Source organism: Syngnathus leptorhynchus, chromosome 7 (assembly GCF_054491065.1).
Source record: "Syngnathus leptorhynchus isolate UIUO chromosome 7, UIUO_Slep, whole genome shotgun sequence".
Lineage (NCBI taxonomy): Eukaryota > Metazoa > Chordata > Actinopteri > Syngnathiformes > Syngnathidae > Syngnathus > Syngnathus leptorhynchus.
Genome location: NC_141201.1, coordinates 5958053 through 5985200, shown reverse-complemented (window position 1 = coordinate 5985200; position 27148 = coordinate 5958053). Strand labels below are relative to the sequence as shown.

General features: G+C 39.8%; 1 protein-coding gene across 2 annotated transcripts in view; it reads left to right on the top strand.

Annotated features, from left to right (window-relative positions):
- Positions 1-27148, top strand: part of igsf11 (immunoglobulin superfamily member 11) — a 49545-nt gene that overhangs the window by 17266 nt on the left and 5131 nt on the right. For both annotated transcript variants that reach the window (XM_085917278.1, XM_085917277.1), the window contains one exon: positions 23753-23916. In XM_085917278.1, the coding sequence (XP_085773404.1) occupies positions 23753-23916 (164 nt within the window). The remainder of the gene's footprint in view (positions 1-23752; positions 23917-27148) is intronic.

Genomic DNA, 27148 nt, shown 5'->3' with positions numbered 1-27148 from the left:
AAGATCCTCTTGGAACTCTTACTGGGACTTGTAAAGGAGTTGAAGAATTTTTTTTTTTTTTTGGGAACCACTGCTGATTCAGCTCGCCCAGGTTGTAGAGAGTGTTATGAAAGCGTGTGATCATGCCCAACTGCTCAAAGATGTATTGTAGCAGCAGGCTTTTGTATTCCCCCTTTGTCTCCTTTGCTTTTTCACAGTATAATCCCTCTCTCATCCTACCCACTCGCCTCGCTGTCTCATTCGGTTCGTCAGTATCTTGATCTGCTTCATCTCTGTTTTTGAGCTGACCACAGGAACTTTATCAAAAGCAGCTCGGCAGGAAGGCTCAACCTTTTCCCACTCAAGTGTTTCCCGTTTGAATGAAAAAGATCAACTGGTCTTTAGATGTGAAGATGTTCAAAACAATGTCGCCCTTTAGAAGTGTGTGCCTTGAGGCACAGAAGGCGAATGTTGTTGAGAAGGAATTCCATTTTTTTTTTTTTTTTTTTTTTTTTGCAAAGTCAAAATCTGCCATGAGAGTGTTGGCACTCGTGACACCGATGTTGTTTTTTTCGAGATGTGGGAACCGAAACTATTCCACCTGGATTTTGGCCAACTGGGCCTCAAAGAAAAAGCAGTTCCACAGGCTTCTTCACGCACACACACACACACAAATTCTCCTCTCACCATGCCTCCAACATCCCCTCCTTACTTCCTCTGATCTTCTGAACATCAATCCCTCATCCCTCAGAGCAAAAACGAGGGGAAAGGAGATGACAAAAATGAAATGACAGATTACCTGCTATATATAGAGTGGGTCTTATGCCGCTTCCCTTATTCATCTTCTCCCATTGCCCCCCCAAGACATTGGATACACCTTTTGGTTTGCGACTAGTGATGCAAAGAGAGCCACTCGCTCTCATCGCAAAATTCAACCACTCGTCTTCTGAACTGGACACACCAAGTAGAAATCCCACTAGTGATTGTCTATTGGTATGAAATATGGAATGTCTATCAGGAGATGATTGGTTCATTGAAACACTACAAAGCGACGGATGATCATTTTCATTGTAATATTTGCTTTTTCCACTTTATTGGGTCTACAAAGAGGAATAAAAAGTTATTCACATCAAACAAAGAGGCCTACACATGAATAAAGTCTCACGTTTTCCAATTTCATTTTTTCCCCCCTTTTCTATTCCTTCCATGAGTGCCTGCATATATTTTTTCATTTTTCACTGCAATGCAAAAAATTGTGTGGGCAAGGGTGGGGAGAGACAAATTGAAGTCACAAAGCCATTCCTTTCATGCTGAGAGGAGAAGGAGAGTTCGGTTAGTAGAGTTGACATTCCACTTAATTTGATTCATTACTGCACGAGGATGCTATATTGTTGCCACATGCAGGAACTGGGCCAGATGTAGATGCTGATGGTGATGCATGAAAGCCAAGATGGACTCTGATGGTCCTCACCACTCTATTTGTAAACCAGTTGGGGAAATATTTTTTTGTGGAGATTCCAACCAAATGTGAGCAATTTGAGCTCATGACAGGTAAACAATAATAACCTAATTCATTATAATTCCAAAGTGGAGAAATTCAATGATGATTCCGTTTTTGGGAAAAAAGTTATAAATGTACGTTTTATATTATTATTATTTTATTACTATTATAATGAAAACCTGATGTGCTTGAAAAAAAAGAGCAGATTTGGAATCAGTGCAAGAAATAGCTTGAAAAGGTTTTAGCTTAATTTGTTAATTTGTTCACAGTCGATACGCTCACTGAATCATGGAAGAAAAGACCAAGATTATGTAGCCGTTATATTCCTGACATATGAGCATGCTCAAGGGACAATCTGTTAGTGCGCCTTGCTGTTGAATTGCTCATACGGCATGCATCCACCATGGGCATCTGCTCAATGACTCAACACTTTTGCCCACTATGAATTGGCAAGTTGCTGACTGCTCAAGTTCAAACTCATGAATCCTGTCACATTTTTGTTGGTTTGCTTGTTGTTGTCAAAATAAAGTGACTTAAATGTTACAAACACCCGTCAATAAGTGTGTGTAGTATGTTCATGCCTTTATTACATTTATCTCCAAAGTTTGCCTTAGGAAACTGATCTTCTGTATCATCCGCATTATGTTTTCTCTCCAATATTATTCTCAAATTTGTTTTTATTGATACTGCAGACATCTTCTGATATCAGCTTTATTCTTCACAATTCATATTTAGGAGTCATTACAAATAGAGTCAGACCAATATAATAAGAATAAAATGATGATAACTGATTAATGGGTAAATTATATTGACAAAAACATGCATTGAAATGGGCAATTAGCTTATCTTGTGCAACACGGCAGGTAAAGGTCCATAAATAAATAAATAAATAACTAACTAAATAAATAAATAAATAAATAATGCACTTGAATGTTGTCTCATCCAATTCAGAATAATAGCAGCAGTTCATGTCCAATAAAAAAAATAATCCAATACAAATCAAATATGGACAAGCACAATAAGATCACGAGGAGAGAGAACAGCCAGGAACCTTTGCGTAGATCTAAAAGCAACCACGCACGACTATCTTCGATTGTCCACAAGCGATTGTAAACCGAGTCCTCCTCCAACCACATCTCCCAACCACCCCGGTGGTTTCCTTTGCTATTAATCATCATCTCGCCACAAGCGCAAGGTGACACTCCACTACCAACACCGCTGTAGGTAGGAAATGAGAGAGAGAGGGGGGGGGGGGTCGATGGAAGCGACGAGGGAAGGCTGAAGAAAAAAAAGCAAGAGTGAAGGGCAGTAGGTTGTGAACAGGCAGGCAGCATGGTAGTGAAACTGTGAAGGTATCCATCTCCAGGACTGTCACACTGGGTGGCAAATCCTAAAGGTGAGGCAATGAGGCTTGCGTGAAACCTCGACAGGTTCCCCACTTTACGAGCTAGTAGAGCCTGTCCTGAAATCGCCGTAGTTGCTAGGCTGCAAATGCTAAAAGAACTGCTATGACACTTTAAAACACATCTTTGTCCTCAGGGGATGCCAAGTGGGATCCTTGAGTTAGTTCAGTGTGGATTTTTCCTACCAATACCCAAAGCTTGAGACGAAGGCAATTACTTACATGCGCACACCATTGTCTCACACACACACAAAAAAACCTCGGCCTTGTTATATGTTGAGATTTATATGTGGCATTATCAAGCAGTCAAGTGTAGCAAGAGTGTCCGTGTACAAAAGCACCTACAGTACTCACCACTGTATGTGTATGTCCGGTATAATGAGCACACTGGTTACGCTGGAGGCCAGCGAGGTTTAATTGTGAGCCCCTCGAGTATGAAGCGTCTGTGCAGTACCATAAAATAGGTCTCCTCTTTTACTGTATGTTGTCTGGGAAAAGACAATAAAACTATTATTTGATTTGTAATGTCGAATGCAACATTGTGATCCTGTGAGATTCTCCCCCCCCCCCCGGGAGACGTAATGAATATAATAATACCAATGGGTTAAAATTAGAGAGCAGAAGACAAATTTAATGGGTTTGTGTATTTCACACAAGATGGTATAGACTGATTTTTTTTTTCTTTCCAAAACGATGGTCTGCTCAAGTTTAATGGCCCGTGTGTATTGGAATAGAGGAGCCACTGTCTTGCTTGGATCACGTCTCCAACGATACCGCTCACTTTGTGACTTGTGCAATCGTCATAAAGAAAAGGTTCAACAGCAGTGTAGTCGTTTTATTTTCTAGTTGATGAAAGAGAAGCAGTGGAGGGCCAAGCTGGCCATCTATCAGGCCCCGTCCGTGTGTTAACGATGCCGCCCTCGTTCAGCATTATATGAAAAAGCCCAGCAGGGGGGAGGAAAGAAAAGCAATGCGTGCTATTCCAACCGCTGCCTTTTCTATACACCAGTAATGTCAAGTGGATGCTGTGTGATGAAGGCTATTATGTTTGACAAATATTTAAATGTGAGGTAGCTTCAGTGAATTCAATTCCGAGACTTGAGTTTATATGCATAGCTTTATGGCAAAGACTGATGGGGGGGGGGGTGCACAGTTTCATTCCATTACACCTTATGACAAAATAGCCGGTATATTTCTTATACACCATATTACATCACAGGTTATTCTTATTGACGTCTGTATTATTAAATTTATAGGAATTTTAAGGCTGTGAGAAAGGCTGAAACTATTTCCTCTAGATATATGTTTTTTTTTTTTTTTTTCAAAGAGGAAAATGTTTTTTAAAAGAGGCAAAAGAAGGCGAGCCACTGCTCTGGCCTTTGCCCTCGGGTGTTCCTCTGCCACTTTCCAACACAGACGGCGTGAGCGCAGCCATTTTGCCATGTCAACCGCAGATGTCCTGTGCCATGCTTGATTAATATGATTTTTTTAGAAGTGGAAAAATGCAACAATCTGCTCAGTTCTTGTCATCACAATCTACTGTAGCTTTTAAGTTTGTTGTTTGGTACTATTGCTTGCGGCGCTTGTGTTTTTTTCCACTCGGCTCTGTGTGTCGTGCAAGATGCGAATAACAAGTGGATGTGCGATAACAAGAGGGCAAGCGTGGCTGATGGCGAGATAAATGGATTGATAGATGTAAGAGAGGGTAGAGGGCTTTTGTTTTGTATCACTGGCTGCTCAGTATCAGCTGGTTTCTAACTCCTAGACCTCACATTGCCTCCTAGCTATGAAAAGTGAATACAGTAACTTCAATAATATACAGAAAAGGTTTGAAGCTGACAAGAAGCTGATTTTTGTTACAGCGCTGACTTTTCATTGCATGTTTTTCAGAAGTGTATGGGGTACATAACACACACACACACACACCTATATTGCACACGATCATAGGCTTCCTTGCTTCAGGCATTTTTTTCTGCTTGGCTTGCATAGCTTGTCCTCTTGTTGGCAAAATGCTTTAAGTTGGCTTTGTGATCATTATTATTTGCTGTCCCAACCTGTGCTGTTTATGGCACAGGATAGTCAGAATACATTAAAATGAAAAAGCACTTTTTGCTCCCTGTGTCCTTTCCCCAACAATCCACATCAGACTGGAAGTAATAAATTGAATAACTTTCAAATGCACATTAACCACGAGCACTCAGTCTTTACTCACCTTTTAGCACATTGCCTTTGAGTGCGTAATTACTTGTGAAACACCTCAAGATGCGGATTCTATTTCCAGACAGCAGCTGCGGCATTTGAGTGGTTATTTTCAGACTTTTACGCACCAGGGCGGGTAATACAAACCAAATGAGTTTACATGTGAGGGAGATTTGCGTCAACGGAGAAGAGAAGGTGCGAGAGACTTCTTTGACCTCGGTGAAAGTGACGAGGCGATCGAGTTGCCGGTGCGGCTAAGTGAAGGGGCTATTCCAAGAAACGGTTTACGGTTTCATCTTTGTCATGTTTAAATGCCAAACTACTAAGTCTTGCTCTGTGTGTCTTTCAAAGACTCGGTTCTAAATCTGACCCTTCGCCCCCCGACGTCTTCACATAACTCGGATTCAAGTGTCTCAAAACGCTCACGTTGGCTTCCGTCTTACGAAAGATGAGGTGGATGGCGGATACCTGAATAAAGACGGTTCACTTAGTACTTAGGTGTCAAACTGAAGGCCCGGGGCCAGATACGGCCCGCTACATCATTTTATGTGGCCCGCAAAGACAAATTGTGTACGGAGTTACTTCACGTGTCAATACTAAAATTACAAATTGCCTTGACTTTTGATAAAAAGAGAAATTGCGAGCAATTTTTATGACCATTCATCTTTTTAAAAGGAAGGAATATGACTACAATGCGGCTCGCGACAAAAATGAGTTTGACACTCGTGACTTTATTGACAAAAGTAGGTACACACACATTTTTATGAACTCAACTCCATAAAAAAATGTCCATTATCTGATACCTCCCAACAATATTTTAAGTCTTCAACATTTAAATGAAAACATAAACACTGTGATTTGTTCACATCCTTAAGGCTCAACTCAGGACGCACACTGTAGATAATCAAATCAAATAAAAGTTCACAATGTTTTCACGAATGAACTAGATATCTTTAATGAAGACCCTTTAATAGGCATAACATCCCCCCCCCGCCAGCGAACATGCTTCTCATGAGTGTGCTGGAGAAACCAATGAAGCAAAAATAATTAGTCTTTTCCAGTGATCAGCAAGCTCCTTAATCAGCTGAGAGTGAACTGTGTGAATACATAAACGGCTTTCTTACCAGTCCAACAGCCAGACAAGACACGTAATACATGACATGTTCATAACCTGACGGAATTTATGAGTCTGAACTTGGAATCATACGCACTATAATTCATAACCTTATTCCAGTGTTATCACGCCAAAGCTTGAGCGTAATTGAACACAATCAGTCAAAGAGGACCGCAATAAATCAGTGCGAGTCGGGTTAACAAGCAGTCAAGATCACTCCGTGAAGATGGCTTTCAGGTACAGGATGTGCAATGATTAAGTGTAAATTGATACCTATAGTAAAAAAAAAAAAAATAACTTGTGTGCCACGCCCTTTGTCCCTTTTTCTTCCCAGTGTGACTTCACAAAGAAATTAATAATGAAGTCAATGGTGCCATTTATTCTGTATTCAATGTTTATTTTTTTTCTGTGTCTGTGTTTTTTTTTTTTTCCCTCAATCCAATCCTTGCTGTGTATTTAACTCGGCAAGGTAGCTGACATTATGCGCATCACATCACTGGCAATGAAGCTCCGTTTTACTGAAGCTCCTTTTAAGTGTGATTTTTCACAGACTCTAGTGTGAAATCTCGAGGATTGGATGGAAATGACGTCAGCTTTATTTTCAGAAACTGCATCAATCATGTTTTCTCTTTTAAACAATGTTGCAGACACGCGCCTAATAAATGGCAGATCATTTTAGTGTGCGGCTCTGAGTGATAATACACACAATTGGGAATTTTTGTTTTTGTTTTCTTGCCACAAATGTATACGTTTTGGTAAATAAAAAAACAGCTATCTGTTTTTCTGTCTGTCAATCAGCAGATGATGAAAAGAGCACCTGCTCCAGTGTCAACAGTGTATAAATTACATGGAAGCTATGCTATGTCCTTCCCTCAAGAGTGTATACTTAGAATGTCAAAGTGTTTATCTCTAGGCAGACCTTTAATAGCTCCTTACTTTGCATGTGTTAGCCTCGGTCTTTGAGGTTCTCGTGGGGAGTTTTGGAAGGGGATGTATCAATTAAACCTCCGTGTTGGGTTGAAAACGATCCTGGGCTTAAGGCTGAATCACAGCCTCTCAAGAGATACATGTGGCAATGTGCAGGATGTAGAAAGTAAAACTTTTAGATTGTTATATAACCAGTACAGGGGTATTTAAAAATGATAACTTTTGTTTGACACTGTTACTAAATTATTTTCCAAGTTTTCAGAAGGGAATCATTTCATTGTTCACAATGAGACTTATTGTCATCCCAAACAAAATTAACAAAAGACATTTTGAAGCCCCAACAAAACCCAGAAAATGACCAATTTGGCCAACTTTGTTGAAAAATGAAAGTCTTTACTTTCCCCTTAAACTCTTCAAAAGTGAGCATGCTTAAAAAAGTGAATTACCAAAACCACCCACCACCACCTCCACTTCTCCTTTTTATCTTTCCTGTACCTTCTGCTTTGTACGAACGAGAGAAGAAAAAAAAAATCTTGCTCACCCCCAAGCAGAATATCAGAGAACTGTTTAATGCTAATTGATATTCTAAACTTGCACATGCATCATACATCCTGAGGCAAGTCCTTCTCTATTAAACGATAGAGGATAACCAACCAAACTTCTTTTCTTGCCGATCCAAGCAAATTTCTCTGATCGCTATTGTCGATGGTGAGGAGTTCCTTAAGGTCAAGCTTTGGCGGTTTCTGCTTTTGCTCCCACCACCGGAACGACGTTACAGATTATCCTTGACTTTCCTTTAAAAAACATTTTTTTTGTCTTTATTGTTGTTTTATTAATTTATGTAAACAATAACATTTAAAAAGCAGTGTTAACATTTTAAAATGTTATTCCAATGGAGGCACTACATCTAATCATTATTTAATATCCAAATTATGTAATCAGTTAGGGATTAGCCTTGGCTCTGGTTCTCCTTATTTCTTAATTCTTTAATTTACAAATACTTTTTTTCAATATTATGCTTCCAACTTGATAGAGATAGGTCAGAGCGGGTTCTTTTCTTTCCCCAGCGCGTACTGCACGGTCCATAAAGACATGGTCCAATAATTTTAGTGGTGAAGAAACTGAAAGGCCTGACCTTAACCTCGTCATACCTTTGAGGTGAACAAGAACAGTCCAAGATTCTCTCAGCCACAATCCAAAATCGGTATTTTTCTCTCACTGTACGTAATACGCTGCACACTTAGTGGTGTCCTTATTATGATGCCTGGCATTTGATGTACGACATCTTCGGTCGAGCTAGCTGCGTGAACCTGCCCAACAGTAAAGTGCAGCCATAAAAAGAATCCTTGTAGCTCTTTATCAACACATAAAACACTGCGAGAGCTTTATAATCCCTGTGATAGCCGTCCTTATGCTTCCCATGATCTCTTGCTGCTTTTTTTTTTCCTCTCCATCCTTAATGGCTTCATTGTTTGCCTCATTTCCTTAGCAAGGTCTAAAACTAACCATCTTTCTAGGACTATCCCCAAGACAAGACAAGATGTAGGTACGAGTTTCAACCAAGGTCACCCATTCATTACTCGCCTATGACAGTTCTGTGGTACACATGTGGGTCACAGCTCTTACAGCTATTTTTTTCCCTCACCCTGACCTTCTTCTAAAGGGCTTGTGGAGGTATTGAACGTAGAAAGTCAGCATTTCTTTGGAGATGTCTCAATGAAATTTCGGTGTAAATTTAGCTACATTAAGTGCTTGAAAGAATGATCTTTCATTGATTCCGCTGCGGCCATTAAATTGATCCACCAATAGTGCGGCACGCTGCTTGATTTCCTCTGTGTCACGGCTACCTTTCACAAGGCCACTATTTGAAAGGGCCACGCATGAAAACAAATTGGTCCTCGTTCTTTTGTTCGCTATGTCGACAGCAAAGTAATGATGACTTCATTAGGCGCAGTCCCCACATGGGAATAAAAAAAACAAACGAGTGTATAGAGACGCAGGGGTGCACATTTCTACCATTTACAACACTTGCACATCTTAATGATCTCATATTGTAGCAAAGATTCCCATTGGGACAGACTACAAGAGAATGGAGCATTTCACCAGAGATCTCTTAATTCTTCCTCCTATTGAGACAATGAATGGCGATAATGATTGCCCTCACATTCTTCCCCGGGTTTAATCTTATTGTCTCACAAAGCAGGCATATACTATACAATGGAAAGCAGAGACAGTCGTGTCATTTCAAGCCCGAGTATTTCTCCACTAATGAACTCCTATTGTGTTCTCTTTTGAATTACGTTAGCGGTTTTAACAAATGGAGCATTCACCCTACTATCGTTCATCCCTTAATGATCAACTCATTTTAACATACATTTATGGGAATATTTGCCTCAATGCATTGAATCCCAGATTGTGTATCAAATTAAGCGATTTGGGAACCATCGGGAAAACAGATTGAACATCCTATTAGAAATGTGGTTAAAAGTTATACACGGTATTTTAGATCCATGAGGTGTTTTTTTTTTTCTCCTCTTGGTGTGAGAGTGTGATCTATTTGAGAGATTGGAAGGTCTTCATATATGGTTAAACACATGAACACATGAATCATTCATAGTGTGAGCCTCTCACTACGATGGGTGCCTCATCTCACACACCTCGCTCAATCTCTGTCACCAATTCCGTTTTCACATCTGTATGCACACAAGATTGGAGCGCAAACTCCTTTTTCTTCGCTGCATGTATTTCCATAGTCATATCAAAATCTTCCGCTCGAGAAGAAAACATATGACTGAAAATAACATGTCGGGAAGAATATCTGGAGATAAAATTCTTTCCAGGTCAGCCACTCAGTCCTGTAGAATATTTTATTAGTTTTATTATTATTTGCATTATGTATGGTTTGTTTTTGAAAATGCATGTAGGCTGCTGTTCAGAGATTTGTAAACAAGCATGTTTGCGAGACAGACAAAAATAAAAACCCAATGACATCTCTCACTGAAATGGAGTCTGTTAGAGGCATTTAGGAAAATCCTCAAGAGGTTTTCGTAGTAAAAGTGCTGAAAGCTGTCATGCAAGATGGACCATTTTTGTCTCACAAGTTGAAGAAAACTGTTATTGCAAAAAGCATGTCGATGTTTGCTCAGTGGTCAAAAATATTCTTAAGATGTGATGTCGGAGAGAAGCTTAACTCGTTTGAAATATATCTTCGACCACACTGAAGTCAAATGTAATCAAATCAATCAAGTGAATTTGTGGATGTTAACACCACGACGATTTACTGTGTAATAACCTTTCCTCATTTTATGGATGACTACTTTGGATTTGAGGATCAATTCTTTTTAAATGAACCCTTTTTATGCTGTCCAAAAAAAAAACTGTCCGACTATTATTCTTGTAAAGCTGAAAAATAAAGACTTCTGCAATCGAACGATAATCATCTTTAACTGTCCTATTTTTGTGCCGAGCGCAAGGTTAGCACAAAGCACAGTCTAAATCTGCACTTGGGTTGAGTGTACTTTCATTTTGGTATTTTGCTAGACTGCATAGGTAGAATCGGGCATAATGGGTCCTTTGCCCCTTTGTGCGCCATTGTGGTCTTTTCTCGGCCAATCATGACCACGTCCCTCATTTGCATTAAAATCAGCTTGGTCGGAACGCAGTACGCCATGCTTGACATTTCAGAATCAGAAACAGACTTGCTGGGTTCCGTGCATGACATTGGCAGGTTAACTTCAAGACCCCCCCCCCCCTTTTTCGGATGATGTCATCGGCCATGTATGCGACATCACAGCCTTGCACTTCCGATCAAATGTGACTGAGCATGAAAGTTTTATTTTCGTGCAAATGAGATGAAACATACAATATCAAGTAAACATATACAGGATTTACGGCTGTAATTCCAACTCATGTCTTGGGTTGCCGTAATATTTCAATGTATGTCTTGTCAATAATTCAAAAGCATGAAACAGTCAACTTTGCTCTCTCGTACATGCTAAGCATTTGTATGAAATATTTTAAATTATGTACAATGTTGTGATCACAAAAGGTTCACAGAGAACTGAATTATTGTATAGTGAAAAAATAAACTTCTGAAGTAACTAAGCATGTGCTTGTTTGGACATTATGGATTGCGAGAAGTTTGTTGTTCTGTCCAAGTTGGAATGCCCACTGAACTTTAAATTACACACCTCCTTAGCTACACGATGCGTGCGGATTAGAGCTCATACGCATATGTGTGCCATTACGCTGTAATCTAAATCTGTGTGTGAAACACTGGCCCATGTTTGTGTGCGCATATTCTCCCACATGGCCCAGGTGGCATGAGCAGGCATCGCTTCCAGCTTCCAGCGTGGACACACACAAGCAAACTCCCGTTGGTTGACTGCACGTTTCTACCCATGATTAGATTACGTAAGAAAACACTGCACGGCTCTAATAGTTGGTAAACCCAGATTACGCAGGATTATCATCCCTTTTGCTCCGCCTCTGTTGTGCCCATGTGTGTTTGTTTGTGTGGGTGTCGGTGAGAGTGCATGATAGAGGATGAAATGGAAAGAGGTTGCGGAAAGGAGTGACTCCAGTGTGTGTGCGTGTGTGTTGTGTGGGTGGGGTGGGTGGGTACTTGAATGATGCCACAAACACCAGAGCCAGATGGGACAGAACCGCTAAGAAGCTTAGAGTCACAGTAATCATGCAGGCTAAGTTGCCATCAATGGTGTGTGGGAATATTTGTGTGCGTGCTGCGTGCATCGAAATGTGCTTTTGTGCATAGTTTCTCCTACATTAGAACTGCACATGCAAAAAAAAAAAAACGCACATCTCAGAGCCGAGTGATGAAAATATGCCGTCAACGTTGTCATGCAATCAGGCGAGCGGGTCAGAAAAGGTGGCGGCTTTTTCAACCACTGCCACCGCACTCAAACAATGGTGAGGAAAATTACACAGTGTGTGTGTCACACTGAATGGATAGCACCTTCACCACCCGTTTCGAATTTTTGTATGCCACGGGTGGGGGAAAAAAAAAATATGCCTGGCATATTACCATTATAAGAAGTAATGGGAGAGCCTTCAAATTTATGTATTGGGCATGAAACACACTTCAAAGCATTTCTTTTGTGTGCGTGTGTGTGTGTGTGTGTGTGTGTGTGTGTGTGTGTGTGTGTGTGTGTGTGTGTGTGTGTGTGTGTGTGTGTGTGTGTGAGTGAGTGGGAGAGGCTTACAAAGTAGAAAAAAAAAAAAACCAAAGACCAAACTGTAAAACCCATGAGACTCTTGCATGAATGCATTTACCTACATGAATATTCAGTAATTGTGCTACAGCACAAAGGGAGGTAATCACTGATTTATTTATCAGTATTTTTGACATGCTACGCAATTATACCGCCACAGGCTAACTGCCCCCCCACCCTGCCCTTTAGCTGTGTCGTATTGAAAGAGATGCCACTGGTTGACTCTCACGCCCTAATATTGATGTGGAAGAATCAATGGCGATGATTGTTCTGGTGGAAGGATATATCGGAAATCAATTGGATGTCTGCAAAATGATACGCTGCTTGTGTGACAATTCCTCGCCAACATCCGATTGTGTCATCTCTGTGCTGAAGTTTATTGCTGAAACTCAGACAACCCCCCCCCCAAAGTCCCACTTCACCCAATTTTATTTTCACCGTGTCACAAACTTTCGCTCGCCTCATTTCTTCCCATCTCCAGAGAAGATGCCGGCTCGCCAAACTCTCTGCTCATTTAACATGCAGCTTGACTTTTGATGGGATTCATTTGAATGTAAATGACACAGTGATGGTTGGAAATGATTTTATTGGCTAAAGCAGCAGCATTTTCAAATAATATTAATATCAAATAAAATAGCCTTGAAGTTAGTCCACGGAAAAAGGAGAGCAGAGGGGAAAACAACAAGCCACCAAAGTCATTAGCAGCTTTAGCGACTACAAAAGTAATGAAATTACGCGGTCACTCGGTGAACAGATCAATATATGGTTTGATTCTTATTTAGTCATTTTAAATGGCCACTAATGGGTCGTTTGTCCAAGGTGGCATTAATGGAGAGGGGGGGAAAAAAACCCAACGACTGAATAGAGGATGTCGATCTAAGAAACACTGAATGCAGCACAACAAATATTCTTTAGGGATTATCTTTGTGGATAAGAAAGAGCTCAGCCCTTCAATTCTAGGAAACAGGAAATAAGTTAATTCTTTATTCTACTCGACACAAATTATGAAGCCATCTCCTTGCATTACAAAGGTCAAAGGTCAGATCCGTCTGAGATATGTTTATATATTTATTCTCTAAAAATGTAATATTATATATATATATATATATATATATATATATATACTTCTCGAGTTATATTGTTGACATTTCTACTACTACTACTACTGTAGAATAGTCAGTAATGACATTTTTCCTTTTTACATTTGAGAAAAAGATTAGCAAGCAATGTAGTGTACTATACATGGTGAATCATAATACTTAACCAAAAATAAACATTGCAAAGCATATTCTAGTGAAAGCTGCATTCAATTTCCAAATGCTGCGTAATAGCTGAGAGAGATAATGAAGCCGCGGGAGATCAAATTGTTCTCAGTCAATGTTAGAACCATTGAGAGTCACATAGAGCCACAATTTATATTTGCCAACATTTGCCCTCGACTTCTACGCCAGTAATCATGTTGTTTTATGAGACAGCTCCAGCTTCCTTCACATTTAAAGGGTTGAAAGTCACACTGACTATTCCACGAGCTTAGCACTCCCATTGATTCTCTTTAGTTACCCAACGAGAGCCAACGGCCTTTTCCCGCCTAACGTCATACATCACCTGATATTGAGAGCAGACCTTTCCCTCTTGTCTCTCACTTTTTTTTTTTGACTTACTATTTCATTTTCATGATTTCTTTGTCTCTAAACTGACAGCAGTCATCTCAAGTGTTTATTTTTTGGAATGTCACCCGGGATGCTTTACATAATACTGCACATATCCTGCACCCTTTGACATTTTTTTTTTTTGTAAATATTTTCGCCTTCTCCTCCCCCCTCATTTGAAACAAGAATAGTCTGATGAAGTATGAGACGGCCGCCACACTAATCATGTGATGAATGTGTTCATTCTGTGCGTAGCCCTGAGCCGTGAATAGCTCAGCTGATTATTTAGGGGCGTGTTCTGGGTTTATGTGGGTTCTCTAGTAAGATGTGAGAACTCAATGACGTGCGCACCTTAGCCGCGAGACATTCTAGAGGAGTGATGAGCTCTCTGGTTTGTTGTTGAAGTACTTCTCTGTTTTGTGTTTGATGTTAATATATTCAGCCTTCAGAATTAGAAAAAGCCTTCAATGGATTCTAAGCTCTATTAATAATACCGTGGTCATTTTCCATCCCTGAGAGGTTGTAGTATAGGAGGCCGGGAGTGACAAAGCCGGAGAAAGTGCATGAGGATCACAGAGGGATCATGTATGTACAGAGTGAAGAGATTGACGTATACAACATGAAGGTTCTTAAAAAAATGGTTGAGTAGTTGAGAACAGCCTCGTTTTGCTACATTTTGCAAAATACATAAAAAAAATGTAATTTATGCAAAATATGTAATATATGACTTTGTATGAGATGAAATTCTTTATTTCTTTTGTTTTAGTATTCCCAGTTCATGTAAGTCTTAATTGACTTACAAGGATTTTTTTTTTTCTCGCTACTTGCGCACCACTCAAGGTTTTATGTGCGCAATTTTTGAAGTATATTGCTGGCATCAGGAGGAATCCTCACACAAAAAAAATCATATATTTTCAGGAAACGTGTTTGCGTTTATTCGGATAGTCGATTTTATTTTTGTGTATTCCCTTACATAAAAGGCCAAGTAAATAAAATAAAAAATATATGTAAAAAATACAGCAGAAATGGAAAACAATCAAATCACTGTACTGTGGTTTGCAAAAAAAAAAAAAAAGAAAAACACAACATAACCTTTCCTCAAATGAGAAAATCAGACAATGCCCCAAAAATAGCAAGAAAGCCTGTTGTAGATTAGTTGGAAAAATGGGTGTCATCCAGAAAGCCCCCCAAAGTTGGTTTGTCCAATTAAATAGTTATTTCCTCACACAGGTTTGTGTACTGTCCTCACATTTGCACTTACACATGAACGTAGACAAACTGATCCCCAGACTCCGCTCGGAGCTTGTCAATCACGGCCTGAGCGATCTCAGCGGACTTGCACACACACCAAGACAATCAATAGGTTTGTGTTCGGCGAGCAGTATAACACACAGACACACATCACCACCATCCACACCATCGAGTCTCTGACCAGTTTGTGGACAGTCCCTGGACAGTTGATACACTGAAGATATCGATTGATCCATAATAACATAGCGTCCGTGAATAGCATCAGGCAGCAGAGGGGAAAAAATAAGTAGGATGATATGAAGTGTAGTTTAATAAGGAACAAGCTATATTGAGACGTGAGGAGATCGGTCAGGAGGGGAAGAAAAGGAAGAAGCAATGCCGTGTGCCTCTGATGATACGCTGAAAGATACTACATGTCAGATTTGAGCAAGGCCTCTGTAGCTCTCTTTGTTGAAATGTTAATGAGCAAAGCAAACTTGTTGAGCTTGCGTGTGATTATGTGGATTCCAACTGTCATGTGATGGATTTTTACAACTCTGAAATGAAGCATCAAAATAGCACTTGGAAAAATCTTGTTGTCCTACTTTTTTTTTTTTTTTTCCAATTCAGACTTGTCATTCATAACTTCTCATGCTAGTTTTCGGACAATTTTTTGTGCGGACTGAATGAGTGCAGACAGGTCCTTATTCGTAATCATTCAAATGTGAGATTATGTTAATACTAATACAATTAATAAAGTCACTACAAAATGATTTTTTTGTTTGTTTTTTTGCTGGCGCATGCTCTCATCCAGGTAAAAATACAGCAGCTGAGCTTTTAGGTAATAAGTGGCTTGACCTCTGTGAGAAAAATGCTGTTTCAAACATTAGTCTATTTGGAGGGGAGGAGCTTCTTTCTTCTAATGGCCAGCACGTGTGACTCCTCGCTCGTCAGCTGTTTAGCCTCTTTTCGCCTTCCTTCCATCCCGCGTCTCTCGCACGCCACATCCATTTCCTGTTTTCATTGTAAACTCTCTCTTTTGTGGAAGGGAAGGAGGAGGCGTGTTTGCCAGCCATATGGCAGTGCCAAAGGCGTCCGGAGCAGATGTGCTTGGCATTGGGGCTTTGCTCCATCAAGCGCATGCCGACACACATATATATATTTATACACACATTTAGAGCATGTACAAATACGAAATGACCACCAAAATAGAAACTTGCAACTACTTATAATCAAGTCCCATCCCGATGAAACATTCAACAGAGTAGTTTTAGATGTGTTTGAAATTGTGATTTCTAAAAATTGAGTCCCAACATTTGACTGCAATGAAGAGCTGATTAGTGTACAAGTCCTCAGTTTGCTCGCTTAATTTTTTTTTTTTGCAGCCTAGGGAAAAAGCTCTCCTATAGAGGACTGACTCAGCTTTTATGCATTGTCTCTCTTCAAGAAATATTTTTTGCTGAATAGTAGAAGAACGATGGAGGTGTCTACTGTATGTGTGATACAATAAAGTATTTGTCTTTCATTCCTCCTGAATGAAACAAAAATGTAAATTTGACAAGAGTGGAGAATGATAAAGCCACAATGTTTGCTGAGCCAGCGTTTGATGGCCGCCAAACATCGCAATCCAGCAAAGGACACAAAAACTTAGATAAGCATTTTTGGATTTTGAATTTAGAATATGGTCGGGGATATGAAGAGCACCGTGTTGTTCTCAACGCTAATATTTGCTTCTTATATTAATTCCAGATATATTACTCCCTTTATCATCCGCCACCATTTTTTTGTTTCTACGATATTTACATGTAACGTAATAGGCAAAATAGCCCAAATTAGTATTTTCCTTTTATCGTTACGCTAAAAAAAATTCAGCCTCTTCCAAGTGTTTTTTTTTTTTTTGTTACCATTTCAAATCATTTTTACAATTCTTGACAATTCAAATGAAAATAGCCAGATGGATGACCTTGCTTACCTAAAATGTGGTGGACCATCTGCAGCTTTGAACAATATTCATATTCATCACAAGCAAAATGTTTTCAATCCAACGCAAAATTAAACAAACTGGTCCCATTTGTCCGACTCGAGTGAGAGAACCAATCACAGTTCAGCCATTACATCCAAAGCATTATTAAGCATGAGTAATGGTCTACAAACAAAATGTCATATCAAAAGACAAATGATGCTTTGGATACAGTGGAGGAGAAAACAAACAAGTGTATTTTTTTTAATGGGATTAAAATGGCTTTTGTCGGTAATCAATTTTGTGTGCTTGTTCTTCTCCGACGAAGAACATACATCACTTGGCTGCTCATCTGTCAAGATGGAGCCGGCGCCGAGCAGCTGTCCACAGGGAGCTTGCAAACTTTTCTGTCACCATAGCCAAAAAAGTTTGATTAAAAAGATAGTGTGTGTGAATGTGTGACAGCTGGTAAAGAGAAGCTACTGACTTCTCAGTCATTTTAAATATAGTTTGACAAGCCAGATCATGCATACAATGAAGAAATGTTATTAGTCTTCTGGAAGAGATGTCAGATGGCAGGCCCGGAAAGAGAAAAGCAGTCTGGATTGGAAAACAGATGCATGAAAAGAAACCACCAAAAGGTCACTGCCTATTATTAGGTCAGACAGGGTGAAATTAAATGAATTGGCCAAGGGCTGGCTTTTTGCTACCCTTTTGTTTATTTAATCATTTGAACGTTTAAAAGATAATTGAGTGAGGTCGTGCTGCTATTGCTCGCATTATGGAATCCCGTGATTATCTGATTCGGCAAGACCGAGACACCCACGAAGTACATCTTTTCCGGGGGAGTTTATCGTGCGGCACGATTGAACTAAGAGAGGAGTAAATCAGTTCATGAGGTGATTCCATTCAGTGCCAAACAACACAACTCGATCCTTGTCTACTAATCCCACCCCCTCCCCACCCTGTCATGCTCTTTATATCATTATGGGGAGTTATTTGATAGAGTGAATGTAAAATTAAAATCCCCTTACTTCAGGTAAACAAACATGGAGCTGTCCTATCTTTTCTGAAGACTTCTTCCAAAAAAAACCCCCAAAAAACATGCATCTGACTAACGAGCCCAAAATGGTGTACTGTATCGAGCCTGGATTCAGAACAATTATAGGACTCATTCATTTTGTGTGAAGTGCAGGCACTGCAAGCCTCAGGCCTATGATCAGAGGCGACTGTTACTTCAGTCCCATGTGAAATCAGGCAATCACAGCAGTGCCGATGTGAAGCAAGAGACGAATGGAACAAAAAGCATTGCTTTCAGCAACGATCTGTGAGAACAAAACCAAGTCCCAGTCTTATATATTCATTGGATCGTGCTCCATTCAATTCAACCAGGGACAAGAAACAATGAACTGAGTGAGTGTTCATCGTGAAGATCAGCCACAGGGGTTTGGAGAGAAGATAAATCGTTACAAGTCCTCATTCCTGTTGGATGGAAGCACCTGCTGAGGACCTGCTGATTCTCACCGTCTCACAGTTTTTGCCAGTGGGTTGCAAATGATTGATTTAATCAAATTTTAGAAAACTACAGTCATAGTTGAAAGGATATTCATGTCCGAAATACAATCAATAGAGACTTACAAGACAATTAGTACAAGGCGGTGCAGACAAGATTACCTCAGGCTAAGTGATGGTTCCAGGAACAGGCAGACCGGTATTATCTGCTCGCTCGGCCGAGAGGCTTAGACTGCATTTAGGCTAACCTGTTCGTGCAGACAGTGGAGAGAGAGAGTGTCAAGATTTGTCCTTAAACCTCAGACACGAGAGAAACTACAATGAAGCTCCACATTCACTACTCAATGGTTCTATTAAGTGGACAGTTTTGTTCACATGCCTCCTTTAGCCTTTTAGTGTTTAAAATAAATCTAAAATCTAAATTATGAATTCAAATCAATCCAACAAAATATCGTTTCAAATCAAATTTTTGCAAGGCTTTGTAAACGGTCATGATGTGAAGCTATCGGTTCACAACTACAAACACAAAATACTAATTGAATCAAATTTCAAGATGATTATTTTATCATCTAGTTGACCTAATTTGCAAAGACATTTTTTTTTCTCTCTTCATTGTTTCATCTATGTCTTTAAGTCGTTCAAGACGTACCCGGAAACCAATTTGACAATACTCGACTGCTCTTTTGCGCTTCATTGGGAGAAGCAAGGGGCATGTCACCCAGTTAAAAGGGACTTGAGGATTACAGCTGCCAAAGACCAAAATTGAGCCTCTTGCCAATCATGTACTGGCAGATCAGCATGCTTGCCAGGAAGTTAGATTTATACACAGACATTGTGACAGGTTTGCCAAATGTGCAGTTTGCCAGGAAAAGGAATTACTCCACACAGAGGCGTTATATGAGGCGGTAGCTGCTAGAGTCTTTGGGGGAGAATTCAGGTCTTGTTTTCTCAGATGTCATTTTTGTAAACCATCATGTTGTTGTTGTTTTTTTTTATCATGTGTGTAATCTGAGTTAGCACGTGAACTGGCTATCTGTGATTAGTGTACACAACTAAAGTAGGTACTTTATGGTTTTGGACATTGTGTGTGTATTGTGTATTGCGTGTGTGTGTTGTGTGTGTTAGTTAAGTTTGAGTATGCATGTGCTGAGCCATCTGTTCTCTGCTTTATCAGTAGTCTTCCAGTGCCCGGGCTTATCTGTGCACAAGGGTAGTGCTGGCCTACTTTAACCTTCTGCTCACTCACTTTACCCAGTCAAGCACAATAGTTTAATGTTAATCACTTTTTTTTTACATTATTATTAGTAGTGATGAAAACTGAGGAAAAATATCAATTTCATTCTTATTTGTCTCACTAAACAGTGAGCAAATTGTTCTGCAAAGTTTGCAAGTTTTTGACAGAAGGCTTGTTGATGCATACTTAATGGATCTGAAGTGGTCAGCTGCGGTGCTCTAAAACAGGCCTTCTTCAGTCTCATGAGGAGAAAGTCTGGATGTGCTGATTCTCATGTGATGGGGTGTGACCAGAAACCACAAGTAAAGTCGTAAAAGATTATCTCTTAAAGTAATGTACTTTGTGCTATGTGCTTTTTACCTTTAGTAAATATTTTGCAGTATATATGAAGGCTAGTCAAGTGAGTCGCGTCAGGCGGTTTGTCTATGTGGCTAATAGGTCAACGGGGATGGGCGGGGCAGGGGGATGAGAGGAAGGATGAGCAAGAGATTTTTTAAGCTCTGTCCATGGGCAAATGTTTGGCGGGCAGCCTGAAGAGGGTGGAGTGCAGCACCGAGAGATCAGTGGAAGGCATAGAAATGGATGTAAATAGGCAATGTCATGTGAGCAAATCACTGGCTGACATCATAGTTTGGGTTTGGAAAAAAAAAAAAAAAATCTTCAAATCCCTCATGCAACGAGAATACATTTCGACTGATGAGAAGAGAGAGTTATTTTTCCAATTTGAAGGTTTTAACTTTGGGGTAGTCCCTGCCTTTTGTCTATCAATTTGAGATAATGTACTGTATTTGCTGGTGAAACAAATGTGGGGAAAAATCTTTTTATGACAAATGTGTAATAAATAAATAAATAAATAAATAAATAAATAAATAAATAAATACCTATTACGCACCAAGTCAAAAATAATAAATTCTACTGAAATAGAAAATGAAATTAAATTTCTTCACATTGTAATTGATGCAAAACTATGCTGAAAAACATAGAAAATGTCAAAAGAAAATATTTCTCAAAACCAAGAATCTCCTAAAGAATCATTATACATAATATATTGCAAACATTTTCAAATTCTAATTCGTCAAACACAAAACGCAAGCAACTTAGAAACAGTCCTCAGAAGACTTTCCGAGGGTTTTAGTTTCAGATTAAGTAAAGACTCGATGAGGAAGGAACGCGAGGTAGCATGCGACCTATTTTTCTGTCATCATGCTTTGAATTTAGTGATGAATTGCCATCCAACAGCTGGGTACACGAATATACCACCTGAGTTTCACACGGATTCTTTTGCCCGTTTGTTGTTTTGCATGATGTATTACATCACGGGCAGTGACAAGAACACAAACAAATCTCACAATGAACCACCTGAGACAGAGAATTTTATTTGAATGCAGCCAGAGGTGTTGAGAACAAATACTCTTTGCGAACATTTGTCCAATGATGTTCAATGTTTTCACTCAGACACGAGCGACTTGCCATTTCTACCCAACTCTTCTAAAAGGGTGCAGATAAAACTTAAAACGGAATCAGCGAGGCCAACTGTTACCCCTCAAGCAAGAGATAGCTGCATTTTTACGCTCGATCTCTCGTTGCTCCTGGACACTTTTCCTCCCACGTCCATGAAATTCTCACGCTCACTTAAAGAAATGCTGTTGGAAAAAAAGGGTAGTTATTGTGCATAAAAATGGCCAACTGTTAACTGTCTTAGTTTTGTGGATTATACTGTAAATGTGAATATCATTTACTGTACAGTACAGGAAATTTGCGGATGTGAGTACATTATGTAAAGTATTGGGATATTTGTTCCTTAAGTGTCGACCTGTGGTCCGCGGCCCGACAGTGGTCTGTGGCGATATTGCTTGTGGTCCTCGAAATTGGAAATGGAAAATAATTGTAACATTTTTGAAAATAAAATTGATTGATTATTTGGACTTGATTTATTTTCCATCTAATTTTGTGAATCATTTATCCTTCCAAATTATGTCAGATGTAGTTGAGATTCCTAAAATAGACAGATGCCAAATAAATAGCTTGTATAGGTATATCATCCTTTGGTGCCTAAGAAAAAAATATTCTGCCAAAGCAGTGGGCCCCGAGTTGCTTCTCAGTTATAATGGTGGTCCCTTGGACGAAACCAGTTGAAAACTCCTGCTCTATGCCACCATGGATGAGCCTTGAACTGGAGCAATCACATTTACCGATGTACTTTCGATCTGTGGTGTCTTGCGTTCTCATGCATTAACCAACAGCAGCTTGGACGCGTGGCTCCTGAAGGAGAACCGATCTTTCCAACACATCTTCAATGTTGTTTATGCCTTCACTCCTCAAGGGCTGTGGGATTGCCTGTAGTCTATTTAGACTCCCTAGAAAGCCCACTTTGTTCTTTTGCTCTGTCTTCAAACGGAGAACATGAGCTTCGATGAATGAGCTTCATAAAATGTTCCCGTAAAAATATCATTTGGAACGTTTGTCACCTTTATTTAATATCTGTTGCCATACTTTTGATGCTCAATTTTGAATTTAACTAGCATAGATGTAAAGTGGCCATTTATTTGAGGCCGTTTGAAATGAAAATGATTCCACTGGGCTCTGTTAGCATCCTGTGACAATTTACATAACCACTGAGACATTTACTGAGCTCAGCCCCTGGCAAGAATAATCAAAGAAACATTAGTACAAGTGCTCGATCAAAGCTCAGTGTTTCATATTGTCACTCTTACAACAAAACAAAATCAGACAACGAAACAAGTATAGTTCAACAACTTTCTTTTCCTTCGTTCGTTCGTTCGTTCGTTCGTTCGTTCGTTCCTTCCTTCCTTCCTTCCTTCCTTCCTTCCTTCCTTCCTTCCTTCCTTCCTTCCTTCCTTCCTTCCTTCCTTCCTTCCTTCCTTCCTTCCTTCCTTCCTTCCTTCCTTCCATATGACTTACTGACAACTGTAATGAGGACAATATTTGTTGGCTTACATTGATTGGTCCAAAGAGGTCACAGCGGGGCTGACATTTGAGTGGAATATCTTTAAGTAAAATGCCTTGAATTATTTATGCGTGTTTTCATGACTATATCAATGATGAGTGGTTTATCCGGCCTCCCTTGTGTCAACAGTGAGTGTATAGAACACGCTGTGTCTTCCAGACAGATGAAAGCGTAGGTAGGAAGTTGCAGTCAGACCAAGAAAGCGACAGACGGTGGAAAAAAAAAAAGAGTTGGTGATAGCGTATGCAAAATGCCATGTATAGACAAAACACAAACAAGCCAAGGTCCATATTTAGTGTTCCGTTCTCTCACATTGGCATGACTCCGACATCATGACTAACAAAGAGGATTAACAGGACATGATCAATTATCTGTAATTCTATCAGAGACATCATCCCCCTTACAATCTTTCGATAAGATGAAGTCATTGAGGGTTTCGGACATGGCTTGTAGGGGGAGAGGTAACTTAGTTTAGGCTGTAATTTCTTTAGCTGAACTCGAAATAGGTTGCGCGTGTTCAAATTTGTCTTTGTGAGTCTGTTATATCCGACAGCTGTGTCGAGATGAGCCAACCGGATCCCATAGCTCCTTGCTTTTTTTCGGGATCAATATTTGTTTCACAAACCACGATTTTATCTCATACTACGTTTCACTGCGTGTGTGCGATTAGAACATTTCGAAAGAGTAGCTTTGCTTTGAATATTAAAATAATATCAATTTGACAGTATGAGCCTTACTATCTTTGTCACTGTTTTTGTGATCCGATAATTCAGATCGACTTCATGTGGTGTCTTTCAACATTTGTGGATGAAGTCACTGATGGGTTTCCGCCTCTCCTCTTTGCAGTGAGCGTACGTGCGCTGGATGTGATGGTGTCACAGAGCAGTATCCAGGTAGCCCGAGGCCAAGCAGCCGTCCTGCCTTGCTCCTTCACCACAAGCGCTGCTCTCAACAACCTCAACATCATCTGGATGGTGATCCCACTGTCCAATGCCAACCAGCCAGAACAGGTGCAGTCACACACATTGGCTCACCTGTAGTGAAAATGCCGTAGCTTCCAAGAGAAGAAAAAGTCAATGAAAGGAGAGATGGAAAACATATAGTATAGATTATTCTAACTCACTTTCCAATGTAACCTCACCGCGTATGCCTCATGTGGATGGCTGCTTTCACCTTGACATCTTGCAGGCAAAACAGGTACATATGATGTTGATTTGGATCAAGGTGTGTTCAGATAGAGCCTGAAGAGCTTTTTGGAAAATAGATTATGTCCAGACACTTTTGATACTCGTTTATACTCACACATGCGAGGTCAAGACGTGTTAGAGGTTATGCACGATGTCCATTTTTAAATGTATACTATATATGCACTTTTTGCCAGTGAAAAACTGAAATGAGCAGTCTGTATTTGAAGGAAAATAGCTACGAGCATGGTTGAGATGATAGGAAAGTAACATTTTGTGTTTCACGAGTACAGTTAATCAGGCTTCTGTCAAGACTGGCTCATATTAGAGCTAAGTTAAAATCAATTTGCTCAATTCTAAAAAAGTCGCTACTTAAAAAAAAAAAAAAAAAACCATGAAGTGACGCTACCGAAAATGTGATTTGCCGCACATGAAATAAATCTATTCACGCAAAGCTAAAAGGTGGATTTTTTTTAAGAGCCAAATTTGTGCAGATAGAAAATCTCTTTTGGTGCATCTGAACGCACCTTGAGGATATAAGTTACATACGTACAAGTTGTAGTAGCCATTAGCTTTTAATAGATGTAGAGGTGTGTCCTTGCTTTTAAAATGTCTGTCAAACATTTTTTTTTTTTTGCTCATTACACAGAAACAGATTGAAACAAGTATAATTTGGTCTCTAGTTAGTTTAAATTCCTGCACTTCCTGCTATGGCTCCACTCTCACCTCACCTCTCCTCTCACACTACCCTCCACTTGTCCTTCCATCCTTCCAGGACTCATTTTTAACTTATTTAACATGCAGCTGCTGGCCATACAAGCTCACCTGCCTTCCCTCACTTTGAACCTCCGCTGGTCGGCCGTCCAAATAATATGATTATCTTCTGCACTAATTACCTCATGCCCACGACAGGCTCTATATAGCAGCTGTTCACTCTACACAAACGCTCACACACAGGCACAAACTAGCTTCAGACATACTGCTGGTCCAAAGTGTGGCACAGATCTCCATGCATCCATGCATACATAGCTCATGCAGTTTATATATTTACCGTGTTCACGCGACTTGCAGTGACACAAACATGCATGCAAAGTTCTCCAGAGATATGTCAAATCCGATTCATGAATTCATACAAGCCCAGAAGTGCGTATTGCACATCACGCTGTTATGTTCTCGCTGCTGTGATGCTCAAATATGCTCAACAAATGTAATGAACAGAAATACCTCATGCAATAGCAGCTAGCTGCCATCCACCGCCAATGTCTCATGCAGCACCTTCACTCTGTATTACATAATATGTACTTTAGAAGTGTAAACACAAGATCGCAACTTTTTAAGAGCACATTGCCGTCAACAACGAAATGCCATACACAATAAGAAACAAGCACTTTCAATTCTTTGTGTGAATTTGCGTGGGGAGGGGGCGACAGTGCTAGAACAAGGTCATTTTGGGAAGAGAGAATGTCATAAATGATTACAGTTGATGCTAAAAGCCATTAAGAATTACTGAACAGAACTCTGTACGCTTACACACCCTCACAGTCACCGAAAGCGCTCTTGGGCCACTCAGCTCGCACTCAGTCTTCTCAAATTTGAATACCTTGTTCAGATAAAAAGCGACAGTGCTACTTTTTGAGCTCTGTTACAACGCAAAAGCACGAAAAATGTCAGCTCCTCTCACACACACTAAACTTGCCTTCTGTGGTGTTACTTTGAATATTAGTGCTTGGGTGCTTTGCTTGGTGTGATGACTTTTCATTCTGTGGTGTGTTTGTGTGCTTTACAGCCACATCACATGATTTTCTATTTTAAGGATTTGGTCATGAAATTAATTTGGTGGCATACCGTATCGATTGCTTGGCGACAACTCCTGGGCCTCTTGCCCAAATTGGGCTTGGGTAGACTATTATTCACCCGGGACCCGAATGAAGATAAATGTTATAAAATATGGATGGATAGAAATTGATAGATGGAGAAATAAGAAACATAGCCTCGAGTTTTAGGATAAACATCTCCATGGGGCTGCCAATGGCTTTACTTTGTCCAGATCAGCTTTAGACTAATTTTGGATTATTGTGCTAGCTCTTAACTAGCCGCAGACATACTAGTGAGGTGCCATATGGATGTTGCGTATTTAAAAAAAAAAAAAAAGTGTGTGTATGCATATTAAAAAAAAGTTACGTGTGTATACGTACATCATAGACTGTGATGTGTGAGTTGTATCTGTGTTGCAGTGTTAATTACCTCTTCTCACCATTAAAGTTACGAGCCTGTTAAAATGATATTTTTAGCAGCTCTTTAAATACATCAAAGTATAAATGTACAATTTGAAGTGAACCGCTGCTCTGATTATATTGAGGTCAGGGATAATCTGTAGCGCAAAAAAATGACATTAATCTGTAATAGAGAACATCTGTCAACGTATTTCAGATGATCAGATTTTGATCCTCATCTGAACCTTCCAATCCATCAGAGGATGAGTCTATGTCATAAAAAGACCACAATTGAATTTTCCCTCTTAGGATCAATAAAGGATTATTACCATGGGTCAGGTACACATAAAGACAATCGGGCTGGTTATATTTAGATTTTTCTCCTTTCTATCCAAGGGCATCAAAGGCCTAGTTGTTTCATGTTTTATTAAAATTGTCCCGTTATAGGTGTGTTAGGAATGGGTGTGTCCCAGTACTAATGTCCAAAATGGGACAATCATAATCTCAACAGGTGAACTTTTTCCAACCTCATCCATGTCGCAAAGTTTCAACATAAGTTTCTTCTTCACCCGACTGAGTTCTTTGCATTCTGTTCTTACGATCATCTTTTTTTCCAGGATGCTCACTCCTGGATAGAATACCAACAATGTTGAACTTTCCTTAATTCTAGATTGAGCGCAAGCTGCTAAGCAGAGCAAAACGTGGATCCTAGAAATGCACGCTCGAAACATGGTTGACAATAAAAACAGAGGAGGAACATATGGCAAACCTGCAGTTTAAAGTGAGTCAGGGCTCATATTGTTGATGTCATGTCTCAGAGGATAGAAAGAGATAACAGTGGCAGC